The sequence below is a fragment of the Sardina pilchardus genome, chromosome 22 (assembly GCF_963854185.1).
Source record: "Sardina pilchardus chromosome 22, fSarPil1.1, whole genome shotgun sequence".
NCBI classification, from domain to species: Eukaryota; Metazoa; Chordata; class Actinopteri; order Clupeiformes; family Clupeidae; genus Sardina; species Sardina pilchardus.
This window is the reverse complement of record NC_085015.1, coordinates 9,122,631-9,135,180: the sequence shown is the minus strand read 5'-3', so window position 1 is coordinate 9,135,180 and position 12,550 is coordinate 9,122,631. Positions and strand designations below refer to the sequence as shown.

At 41.5% G+C, this 12,550-nt stretch overlaps 1 protein-coding gene across 2 annotated transcripts; it reads left to right on the top strand.

Annotated features, from left to right (window-relative positions):
• Positions 1-1,673: 1,673 nt before the first annotated feature.
• On the top strand, positions 1,674-12,283 carry kctd5b (potassium channel tetramerization domain containing 5b). 2 transcript variants are annotated; one of them, XM_062526045.1, is made up of 7 exons: positions 1,674-2,244; positions 7,179-7,287; positions 7,491-7,582; positions 8,680-8,775; positions 8,896-9,000; positions 9,658-9,783; positions 10,089-12,283. In XM_062526045.1, the coding sequence occupies exons 1-7, from the start codon at positions 2,020-2,022 to the stop codon at positions 10,116-10,118; spliced, it is 783 nt and encodes a 260-aa protein (XP_062382029.1). In that variant the 5' UTR covers positions 1,674-2,019; the 3' UTR covers positions 10,119-12,283. The 2 variants fall into 2 exon arrangements, with proteins under 2 accessions (XP_062382029.1, XP_062382030.1); XM_062526046.1 differs by lacking the exon at positions 8,896-9,000 and having other exon boundaries at positions 1,679-2,244.
• Positions 12,284-12,550: the final 267 nt, after the last annotated feature.

The window sequence follows — 12,550 nt, the reverse complement described above, 5'->3', positions numbered from 1 at the left end:
AAGTGAAATGTATATGTTTGTCAGAGTATGTATTTCTTTAACTTCATTATGATGTGCTACAATGCACTGATGGATTTAACAGATGCCCATGAGTTGACACGTCAGCCAGTTTCTCAAACAAGTTACATATATTTATAATTTCCTGTTTAAATTCCTTAACTAAAGGGACATGTTACTGAGTAGATTCATTGGTTTCACAAAAGAGGCAGTCTTACTTACTTAACTACTTGTTAAAAAAAGTAGTAGTTTGGAAGAACGGATAACTTTTATTGTTGACTTGGACAGAAATAGGTGTATTTGGCTATTCAGAACATTTTCCTTTGCTCTAAAGGAAACCAGCCTCAACTGGTCTCTTCTCTACCATTATATTGATTGACCGAAGGAACTGATTTGAAAGTACAATTTAAACCTCTGTATTTCTCTCTCTTTTCAATTCCCCAAAATGTCTCCTTTTCTGAAGGTTAGCCTTCGTTAGCCTGAAATTGTTAGTAACTGTGATGATTGCACAGATGGACTGTGTGTACTGTTCTTTTGGCTGTGTTTCCCTGTCAGTGTTTGCTGCCACATTTAAGCCTACCTTACACTGATAAGATTTGGGAAAGATTCTTGAAAGATTGTAGTCTTTTAACTAATGCCCCTCATTCAAGCTTTACTCAAAAGACTACAATCTTTCAAGAATCTTTCCCAAATCTTGTCAGTGTAAGGTAGGCTTTAGGAAGGAAAACACACAAAAGCCTAGGCTGGGTAAACCCTTCCTGATCTGCCGGTGATCTGGATTTCGCCTGGCAGATCTATCTCTCCTGCTTCCTGTCCATGTTTGCTGGGTCCAATCACAAACTGGCTTATCCATCAGGCGCATCCGGATCGTTGGTCTGAATGGTTGAAGAACTATCTAAATGTACAGAGTTGTTTGAACTATGCCCATTGATCGCGCCTCTAATTGTGCAGTAGAAATAAATGGACTCCCCAGACTAATGTTCAATCTTAAAAGATCGATCATGGTATGGTGATAGCCAGACAAACAGAAGCCCTGCCTAGGTAAAAACATTTCAAGAGAAGATATGTTTTCAACCAGTGTTTTTTTAGTTTACCTGTATATTAGCCTTCAGAAAACAGTCCCCAGGCTTCAGCTGGAGTTGCCCTACCTCGAGCCTATCTTCAAGAATATCTTGGAAGACTCTCTCCTACCTCTCCTCCTGTCCTAAGTTGCATAACTGTGCACTTCTCAACCTGTTCCAATTCACACACAGTTAACGCTCTGCTGAGCTTGAGCATTGTCCCTCACTGAAAGTTGCTTTCGAGCAATTGCTTGATGTAAGTTACCGTACTCAAGGTAAATTAGTAGGTTATTATTTAGTTATCACTATTATACCTTTATGCATCTTCCAATACATTGCTTCACCTCAACAAACCTGAGTACAACTTCACTACTTGAAATGATTCATTATTTTCATGTTGCCACGTAATTTTAAGTTCTAGTCTCATGATGCTAAAGCCATCCTTACACCAGAAGACTTTGACAAGATTTGGGGAAGATTTATTAAAAGACTTTTAAAAAATAAATAAAAGAATTACAACAGAAAAGGCAGCCTGTGTGGGCGGGGTTTCCTCAGACTACAGCCCTCTGGCGGTCAGTTCAGGAATCTCCAAGTAGCCCAACCCCCTGCGGGAAAGATAATGACCGTATGCACGGGAGCTGTCATGAGGAATTTGCTGTGTTTACCCCTAGACCACAGCTACCCCGTATCATACCGGACAGTTGGAAGTTGTTCGAGGACTCCAAAGTGAAGAAGATCCGATGCTTCCTTCAGAGTACGTTCGTATACAGAAATACATTACAGCTAACGACCGAGTGTGAAGTTTTGAGTGGGCTCCATTGTGTCTGTTTTTTCTCATGTAAAATAAATACAAAAGACACTCCCCGTCCTTTCACATCGCTGCTTATCTGCCGAGCGGAACGCTCGCATTGGCCGTTTCCTGCCGGCGCCCCACTCACCGAAGAGAAGGCAAGGAAGCGGAATGGCCGAGAATAGCTGCGATATCAGCGGACAAGACTGCAGAAGGTGTCCGGTTCTATCCTCCCCAGGAGGTAAACCCCCAACGTCTTTCAACGGAACGTCGAAATGGGTCCGTCTGAATGTCGGTGGCACGCATTTCCTAACGACACGACAGACCCTCTGTAGGGATCCGAAGTCATTTCTATACCGACTCTGCCAGGCGGATCCCGATCTGGACTCCGATAAGGTAAGCAAAGTCTTCAGTCTGAAATCGACAAAGTCGGTATGCAATTTACGCTTAAGATCTTTCAAACAAAGTAGCCGAACTGTTAGAACATCTGCAACACTCAACAAAAGTCTATCTGACATTTGAAGGGAAATACCACATAATTCCACGCTTCAGACTCCCATGAATAAGTTAAAGGAAATGTTGAGTTCCTTGTGAACTGTAGCACATCGCCCAGCTACGAGGGGATAGACAAAACTCCGTGTGTAATCTGAATTGACGCCATGAACGTAACCTACTTTTCTCCAACTGCCCGTCGTGCTGCTATTAAACTCGGTGAAAGTTTTTAGAAATCAATTTGATCTGGTGTAGGTGGTTTGGACTGTGCAGTGTCAGTAGCCTATTCCACGATGGCCTGTTTAACTCGAGGGGAAACCGCTTCACATTATTTAGCCCACATTTCGTCCCGTGTTAGAAATGGAGGCTGCACTTGTAATGTGAAAATGTATCAGAGCACATGTGGGATCCAGTTTACAGGGTGTTCAAAGTGTCCTCTTTCTCTTTGTGATAGGCATAGGCTACGACATTGCGTGAGCATGTACAACGCCAATTAGACTGTTAATAGCTGTGCATATCTAAACATATAAAACAAGTCTGTTTCCCTGTGCTTTTTTCTTCAGATACTTTGGGCATATGATTCCATTTTTTGGTCTAAATATGACGTTCGACCTTTGAGTCTTGATAATCCGCTTTCACTCAGTTTGGGGTTGACACAGGGCTCGTGCTGACGCGCCTGCGTAGTGCACGCCGTAGCACACAGACCCTCTGTTGTTGTCTGGGGTGCTGAAGTAACCCAAGCTTTGCGCGCACACACACAAGCTGCCAGGAGTATGGTGGAGCTGGACGGTGGGGTGTACACTTAAGTGGTAGGCTACTCACATTGATATGGCCATGCATTAAAGAATGCATAATTCATGAGATAATTTCTTCATTAACGTGCACATTTTACCAGCAGTGGTGAGTGGAAGTCTTGACAATTTCAGTAGGTGCTTTTCATGGACATACATGTGATGTCAAGAAGCCCACCATAATGTGTGTTGGGACATTCTCTTCTGCTCATTCACAACTGGTCAGACATGCTGTGCGTTCTCTCTTCACTGGCTGAATAGCCTGTGTGGGGATGGGGGTCTTGATGAGGTCATCATGATGCTTCTGCTGAGCCATCTGTCTCTCTTTTACTCTCTAATCTTCATGTTCCCCTGCATCTAAGGGAAACACTCAACTGCATGCACACAGTTTCCTACACCAAAATAGAATTGCATTTGTTGTACATAAAAGGAAATAAACCAGAGTGAAATAAATGGGCGATAAATGAGCAGTAAGGGTTAGCAGTTTGGAGTGTGTGTGTGTGTGTGGTTGGCTGTGTGTGTGTGTGTGTGTGTGTTGGGGAGGTATTCCCCAGCATTTTAGTAGGCATCCTGCATACTTCTGCTCCCCTACTAGGTCTCTCACCTACTCTCATAATTTAATCTCAGACGGTAATCTCAAAATAATCTCCTAATCCAAAATAATCACATGGTTTAACCCAAAGAGAGCGGCGGTGGGATTAGCTGGTAAAGAGCTGCCTCTCTCTGTTTTAGATTTCTATAATCCCCCTTTTATTTGGCTTAACGTACATATAATGTATAGAAATTGCTTTTATTGTTTTAGGGATAATGGGGCGTTCTCTATGAATGTCTGCAATGTATTTATAGGCCTACCTCTGACAACATATGTATCAAAAGGTTTTTAACTTCAATTTTGCCAAGATATATTGGTATAATACACTATTGAAAAAGCAGAAATTTGAACGAACGTGACATTGCTAATTTCTCTCATTACTGGTACAATATTATTAACTTCTACCTCCACTGCTGTTAAAACTACTATGTTATTCGGTGTAGGAATTTGTGTGGCATAGACAGAGGACAGCAATATGTTTATGTTATCTTGTTTTGTTTCATTCATGACTGTCCACTGGAATTAACCCCTCACTTTCCATTGTACTACATCCATCCATGGACAGCCGTGGTGTACTGGTTAGGGCTTCGGGCTTGTAACCGGTTTGATCCCCTACCAGTCCACCACGGCTGAAGTGCCCTTGAGCAAGGCACCTAACCCCTCACTGCTCCCCGAGCGCCACTGGTTGGGCAGGCAGCTCACTGCACTGGGTTAGTGTGTGATTCACCTCACTGTGTGTGTTCACTAATTCGGTTAAAAATTGGGTTAAATGCAGAGAAACTAATTTCCCTCACAGTATCAAAAAAGTATATATTCTATTCTATTCTATTCATCCAATTTGTGCAAACATGAGGTGGGGATAATAGAGTAACGGACAAATCGATACTATCTCAAAATTTTTCCCCTGATTACGATCGTGATACATGAATTTTGCAATGCTCTCTACATTGCAAAAGATTAATCTGAGATACATCACAATGTCTGTAAATTAAGAAGAAGAAGAGGGCAGAAAGATGGAATTATGTATTCACTGAATCCCGTTATGGATTTGAAACAGTTTAAAGTGTACAGAAATTTAGCTCAGACTCGGAGCCTCTTCTAAGAAAGTTTTTTTTTAAAAATGGACAAAAATATGCCTCTTTCGAGAAATATTTTTATAAAAACTAATATTCCACTGTTTGACTTAGACACATTTCAGTTCATGTTTATTTTTACGAATGAAGTAGTAACTGTGTTGCTTTGAATAAAAGTGTCTGCTAAATTAATACATGTCAATGTAACATGGCAGATACTATTTTACATTTTACAATTTTGTTGAAAAGTTTTGGTGGGAAAAGCATGAATATTTGGTAGCAGTGCATGAATAATGTATGGCAATTTAGTCATGCGATGTATTGGCGTATTGATATTTTGACTCATCTCTAGCGCTAACCTGCTCCTCAGTGGTTTGGTTTGTTATTAGTAATGACGTGTCATGAAGTAGAAGCCTAAACCTACAGACTACCAGACACACAATAGATTTGGCGATGATGAGTAAAATAACCGGGTCAATAAACATAAAAAATATATACTATGTTAGTAAGGAATGGGAAACAGGGGGTGTTTCCTTCCACACATCTGAATAACAAGTCTGTCCACAGCAACTTTTCCAGAGACTTTCCAGGTAGCAGTTTACAAGCAGAGAAGGCAAAGGAGTTGAAAGGAGCTTATTCAACTGGCATATGAATGTGGCTCAAAGCTCATTATGTTTCATATCAGTAGTACTGATATGAAACATAATGAGCTTTGAGCCACATTCATTCAGTCAAAGTAGCTCTCAGAGAATAAACGGTTGGAGAACCCTGACGTAAGCTGTGATATGATTCTAGTGTGAGCTCAAAGCACCAATGATATGTAACTATTTGCCCGATAACTGATGCTGAGACCAAATGTTTTTTATTGTGTACCCTTTAGTAGAGTGAAGATAAAAAATATTCATAGAAAAAATACTGTTTTCAAGTCTTAATCTTCAGGAATGATGTGAACAAGTTGAGGAGCTACATCTAGAATGCTGTTTAATACCATCATACCCTTTCCCCTAATAGGCTACAGCAGGCACTTAAACTTAAGCTTTCCGCTTGCAGAGCATATACAGCAACAATTACCTTCCACGAAAATCAATCAATCACGACATGACAGTGGCACGTACATTAAAAAACCCTACCCTTTCAATTTTACCGCAAACAGAATACCTCAACTGCCGACCCGGTGTTAGCCCAGCTTGTGTACTTTCTTGTTTTTGAAATGGCAAATGTGACTGCTGTTACTACTATGTCTTTCCTAAGCATACACGCGCAAGAAAGAGAATTGAAAGATTTGGAAAGCAATATGCTTATTCTGTGCCAGGGTCAGAAGATTCCAGACAAGTGTGTTATTTGACCAGAGCTGAGAAATACTTGGGAATTTTGAAATATCCCCTACCACCATGTCTTTTAAATGCATGTGGTCTTATTGGACCTTTGGTAAACATAAGAAGCATGGCAGGGCAGTAGGGATGTTTCCTCCTGTGGACCACATTGCACAGGCCTACATTGTGTTTCCACTGACTTTTTTTCTTTAGCAGTAATATTTATTTGAAGGTCAATTTTACTGATGTAACCTTTAAAAAGATTACATACAAGGAATACTGAGGCTGAAAGTGTGTTTGAGCCCAGTGTGTGTGTGTGTGTGTGTGTGTGTGTTTAAGCATGTGCTCAAATGTGCCTCCATAATTCATGAGAAGAGCCTGACTGCACATTAAGAAGGGAGTTACTGTTGGGCTATGCACGCACACACAAACTCTCTCTCTCACACACACACACACACACACACACATACGCACACAGACACACACAGACACACACAGAGACACTTGCACACACAGACCTGCTCTGTGCATCAATATTTAAACCCATTTAAGCTAGAGAATGCCTCCTGCCACTTCCCCTTGCAGCTCTAGCTATAGACCACAGAATTATAGAGTGTGTGCGTACGTATGTGTGTGTGTGTGTGTGTGTGTGTGTGTGTGTGTGTGTGTGTGTGTGTGTGTGTGTGTGTGTGTGTGTGTGTGTGTGTGTGTGTGTGTGTGTGTGTGTGTGTGTGTGTGTGTGTGTGTGTGTGTGTGTGTGTGTGTGTGTGTGTGTGTGTGTGTGTGTGTGTGTGTGTGTGTGTGTGTCAGAGGGGGCACTGAGGGGTGCCTGTTAGTGTGCATGTGCCATGTGCACCAGCATGTGTGAGTGTGTGTATATTTTTAGAGTGATCTCTTGGGGTTCTCATGTGAATCCAGCTCACTTCTGCTTTTTCTTTCTGTGCTACTGCTTAAAGTTTAATAGCTTTAATGCCCCCCCTCCCTTCTCTCTCTCTCTCTCTCTCTCTCTCTCTCTCTCTCTCTCTCTCTCTCTCTCTCTCTCTCTCTCTCTCTCTCTCTCTCTCTCTAGGATGACTCTGGGGCATATCTGATTGACAGAGATCCTGTGTATTTTGGGCCCGTGCTCAACTACCTGAGACATGGAAAGTTGGTGCTGAACAGAGACCTTACAGAGGAGGGTAGGAATGCCTGCTCCTACACACTATACACACACGCACACACACATTTAAACATACACGCATACATACAAATAAACACACTCTTTACACAAATATTCACATGTACTCTAAAAAATGCTAGATGCATTTGATTCTTTTTATTATTATTATTATTGAATATATTTGATTAAAAATGATTCATAATGTGCTTGTGTGTTCTGAAGGGGTCCTGGAAGAAGCAGAATTTTATAACATCACGTCATTAATAAAACTCATCAAAGACAAGATCAGAGAACGAGACACCAAAACCACACAGGTGAGATAATAACACACCCCGATATCAAATTGGGGATTTTAAATGCAACTGGGTCACCTCCTCCGGTGTTTTTTCTTTTTCCGTTTCCTTGACTTGAATCCAGAGTCATTTTGCAGTGGTAGTTTGCTAGGCTTAGTTGAATGTTAGTCTGCTCTGCTCCATGTTGAGAAAGATGGTCTCTTATTGATCTGTCTGAAAGCACTATCGGCACTCTTATCGGCACTGAGAGAGAGAGACCGGGAGAGAGAGAGAGACAGGGAGAGAGAGAGAGAGAGACAGGGAGAGAAAGAGAGAGAGAGAGACTCTTTAGCTGAATAGGCACGTGTGGGCCCGGCCTCCTCTTGCTGAGTGCACCACTCACTCGCATCACGCACCAGGTTGGCTCTAATGGGATCAGTCCCAGTTCTGATAGATGTCAAATTAACTCGACCAAAATATGAGCAAGAAAGGGATCGGAGTCGCAACATTCAGACCCAGGTCAGTTTGAAATTAGGCCTGCAACAATTAATAAATTTTTTCAATTAGTCGTAGACTGTTAGATTAATTGGCAACTATTTTGGTAATCGGTTCATTGGGAAATACCTTACGATTCTCTGATTGGAGCTTCTTGAACTTGAATGTTTTAGCCTTACTTACTGCTCTATACACCGTTAATTGCAATCATATTTGAAATAGATATGTGGCTTTGCATTTTAAAGCACATCTGTGTATAGGTATGCAGACATTGTGGTGTACCATGATATGGAAGTCCATTAGTGTACAATTGCTTAATACTGGTATTGAAAAAAATGCAAACTGAATGGGTACAAAGTGCCTGGCAAAAGGGGAAACCTCAAACATTGTGGTAATGGCTGACTTGCAGACACACACTATAGACAAATACCAGCAATTTTGAAACTATGTGTTCTAACACAATCATCATGGCGAAAATCTCATACACCTGCAACCCTGTGTGTGTTTGTGTGTGTGTTAGTCAAAGTGCACAATTTGGGTGGAAGGACTGCGTCTACTTTGACATTTGAATTTTGTTGTTTTGCATTCATGTCATCATTTTTTCCCCCTCTCTCTCCCCCTTCCCTCCACTGCGGCGGTTGTAGGTTCCGGTGAAGCATGTCTATAGGGTGCTGCAATGTCAGGAGGAGGAGCTGACACAGATGGTCTCCACAATGTCCGACGGCTGGAAGTTTGAACAGGTAACTTTTTGGCAAAAGTCTGCTTTTGCCGCCACTGCCCCTTCCATCTCTCTCAGGGAATCACGTGCTCTTGATGACGTGGGCCTTGCTTTTTTTTTGTGCTCTGATTGGTTGTTGCAGCTTGTCAGTATAGGTTATGGGCGGGCCCAGAAGTCAGAGTTTCTGCTGATTGTGTCTCGAGAGGTGAAAGGGGAGGAGTCTGTTCGACCCGCCCAAAGTGGAGAGGTGTGTCCCACAATCCTCTCTGGCCTCCCGCCAATCACTGCATGCCCCCGCCCCCTCCAAATGGCGGACATTAATTGTTATTTTTCTTTCTTTTTTTTTTCGCCAAGATTTCTGTTTTTAGGTTATGTTGGCTGAAGTAAACATGTGTTAGTGTTGTGTAGAACTCATCTTGTAGGTGTGTGTGTGTGTGTGCGTGCGTGTGTGTGTGTGAGCGAGAGAGAGAGTGTGTTTCTGGTTCACTGCTATCAACCAGCTGGAGCCACCACCTGGCAACAGGTTCACTGTTGCTAAGGCCAGGCATGCCTGAGCATGTCACTGCACCACAGAAGAAACTGTGTAATGTGTATGTCTGTGTGAATGACTCGTGTGGTTGTGCTGGAAATAACTTAAGGAGTTTACAACTGTCACTGACAGTTCTTTTGTCGCATTGCATGTCTTTTTATTTATTTTTTTTAATCACATTGGTCACTCTTTGTCTTTCTTTTCTAATCTCTTTGCAACAAGAAGAAAGGAGCACCATGCAACAGATTGAGGTGTATCAATTATATTTTTGTTTATTTTAAAATCTGCTTCTCTTTCTCTCCATGTGTGTGTCCTCTTCTTGTATTGTGTGTGTGCGCGTGTGTTTGTGTGTGTTTGCGTGTGTGTGTGGCACAGCTGGTCAGCATTGGTTCCTCCTACAACTATGGCACAGAGGACCAGGCTGAGTTCCTATGTGTCGTCTCAAAGGAGCTACACAATCAACCATATGGTCCCAACAGCCAACCCAGTGAGAAAGCTAAGGTGAGTGGTGTGTGAGCATGCTGTGTATCTATCCTGTGGACATAACAACTGTAATGTGTGTGTGTGTGTGTGTGTGTGTGTGTTATATTCTGACATCGGACCGATACCGATGTGTTTAAAAATGACCATATCGGCCAATAATATATCGGCGGCCGATATATCGTGCATCACTAGTGTGTGTGTGTGTGTGTGTGTGTGTGTGTGTGTGTGTTTGTTTAATTGTTTACATATTCATAACTACAGGGTGATTCATAAGCCTATATCTTCTTGACCCGTTACTTTTTCTTTTTCTCTTCCTTGCACAGATTCTACAGGAGCGTGGCTCCAGAATATGAGCACAGAAACTTGTCACAACTGAAACATGCAAAAAACACATATCAGCTTCCCCGTAAACATATCAGCGCACAACGTTAAAAAGAAAAGACAAAAAAAAAAAAAAACACACACACACACCACGAACACGAGCCAGAACATGCCAAGGACACGCCCAAGAAACCCAGGGACACACAAAACATATCAACAAGCCGACAGCATGTCACCACCACCACCGCCACCACCACACTGAGGACAAAGTGGGAGGACTCCACGCTGCTGTCCAGTGTCTCTTCTGCTCACATGACTGTAAACATTTACCTGTAAATACCAGGGAAACGGTGTAAGGGTTGGGTGAAGAGATTTCCTCTCTGTGCCTGTTAAACTGGATTTGCTTCTTTTTTTTTTTTGAGTGAGGTGGGGGGGAGATTGGGGAGGGGGGGTCTTGCTGTGTAGATCAGGGCCTGTGTTCATCAAGCATCTCAGCATGGAAAGTACTGATCTGGATTATCTGAACCTTAACCTCATCCAATATCCCCTTATCTTAGCTGTGCTAATTGTCAGTGCTTTTGGTCCTTTGAGATGCTTTATGAATACCATTCCAGGGATCACGAGCTGGGAATACACAGGTTTTCCCAGCTTTTCTTAGAATCATTCCGTTCTCTCTTATGGATAGCATACAACTGTTACTGAGGAATATCATAATGGTGAGCACAAGAGCTGGCTGGCTATGTGTGCTCTGCCTGCTGCAGTGGAAAAACGTTTGGTCATTTAGCACACTGACTAAAGTTGCTCACGTGAGTTTAGCTCACATGAGGAGGAGGAAAAGTTAGTCAGACAACCGAAGAGATTTGTAATGCTTACTGCCTCATCAATGAGACAAGTTCCTAGCACCAAAGCTCGGATTACTGTTCAGCAACCGAGGCTTCAGTGGTCTGTATTGTGAGTAAATTTGCTGCAGTGCTTCTGTCGATCAAGCTATTGGGGCAATGGCAGACTGATTTACGGAATGTCGATTGTTTGTAATTATTACATTTGAGACAATCTTTGGTCTTCTTGCGCCCCTCAATCTTAGCATTGTGGCTATTTCAAGTGCCCCCAGCAGACTGCCGTGCCCTATAAATAGTATTTTGTACATACATTTAACATATTTTAAGGTCACTTTGCTGCACAGATTACCAACAAATGATATCACATGAACTTCAATTTACAATTAATCTACGTATTTACTTGTTACTTATTTAATAAGAAACACATAACCATTCATGTGGTCTGCCTTTAAGCGTAATATATTGTAGTTTATTTACTCTTGTCAAGGTTAACTTTATACTTTATTATGTTTTGTTTACAGATGTAAATACTGATAACAAAAGGGACCATGATCAGCCAATAATTATCTCCTAGTGACTTGTATTGTAAGGAGGAAAAAAAGGAAAAATTAAGTCGTTGCATGGGTGACAGACAAAATGCCTGAAAAAAAAGTGGTTGATGGAAATAGACGGATGAGTGTTAAGTTGTGTATAATCATGGATGGCATTCCAAGACTAGAGGGCTGTACTATGAAGCAAGGTAACTGGCAAACTGGGGTAACCTTGGGAGTAACCGCCGGTCTCTATAACAACACAGCGCTGAGCAGCTATTGTTTCTAAAGTAGTGTGTTGTTTGGAGATAAGTGGTTATTCCTGAAGTTACTTGGGTAAGCAATTAACCTTGCTTCGTATATACCCCTCAAGACTAGACAGAATCATGTGCTTTCAGATGTTGTAATGGTAAAGGGGTGTTTTATGTCAGACTATGAGAGAGAGAGAAGAGAGTAAGCGGTGTTAATTCTGCATTTCTTATTGGTTTCTGGCAAAAAAATATATATATATATTTTAGTGTTTCATTTTTTTCCACTTCCATATAGACAGTCTCTTGTTAGTCTCTCACTGACAGGACGCGGTAAATGCACTACACCCACTTTGCACGTCACAGAAATATCCACTTACAACTTTGAAGACAACATAGCCCATTTCCTTAGACAGCGTACCTTGCTGGGATGACTGTTTGTACATAACTTTTCTATGTATTGAACCTTACCAAACTATCCTCCAATGATTTAAGCTGAATGTCTGTTTTATATATTCAGGCAAACTTGTAGCTGAACACAAACTGGACTGTTATATGCTATAAAGAATTTTCCACATTGGTTAAATGTTTGTCTTCTTTTCATTCCAACAGTCTTAGTAACAATCATGGTGTAACGATAGGAGTATTTCACTGATAGTGCTGATATAAAAAAAAATGTGTCTGGATGACATGCAGTACCACCAAACCTTTGTTCAGTTATCCTCATACCATATTAAATTAATACATTAACATAAGTATATTTAAGTAATGCCATAGGTTAATTATCAGAGAATGACACAAAACAAAGTTTCAAATAAATTTCAGATATGACAGCAATTCTATATGA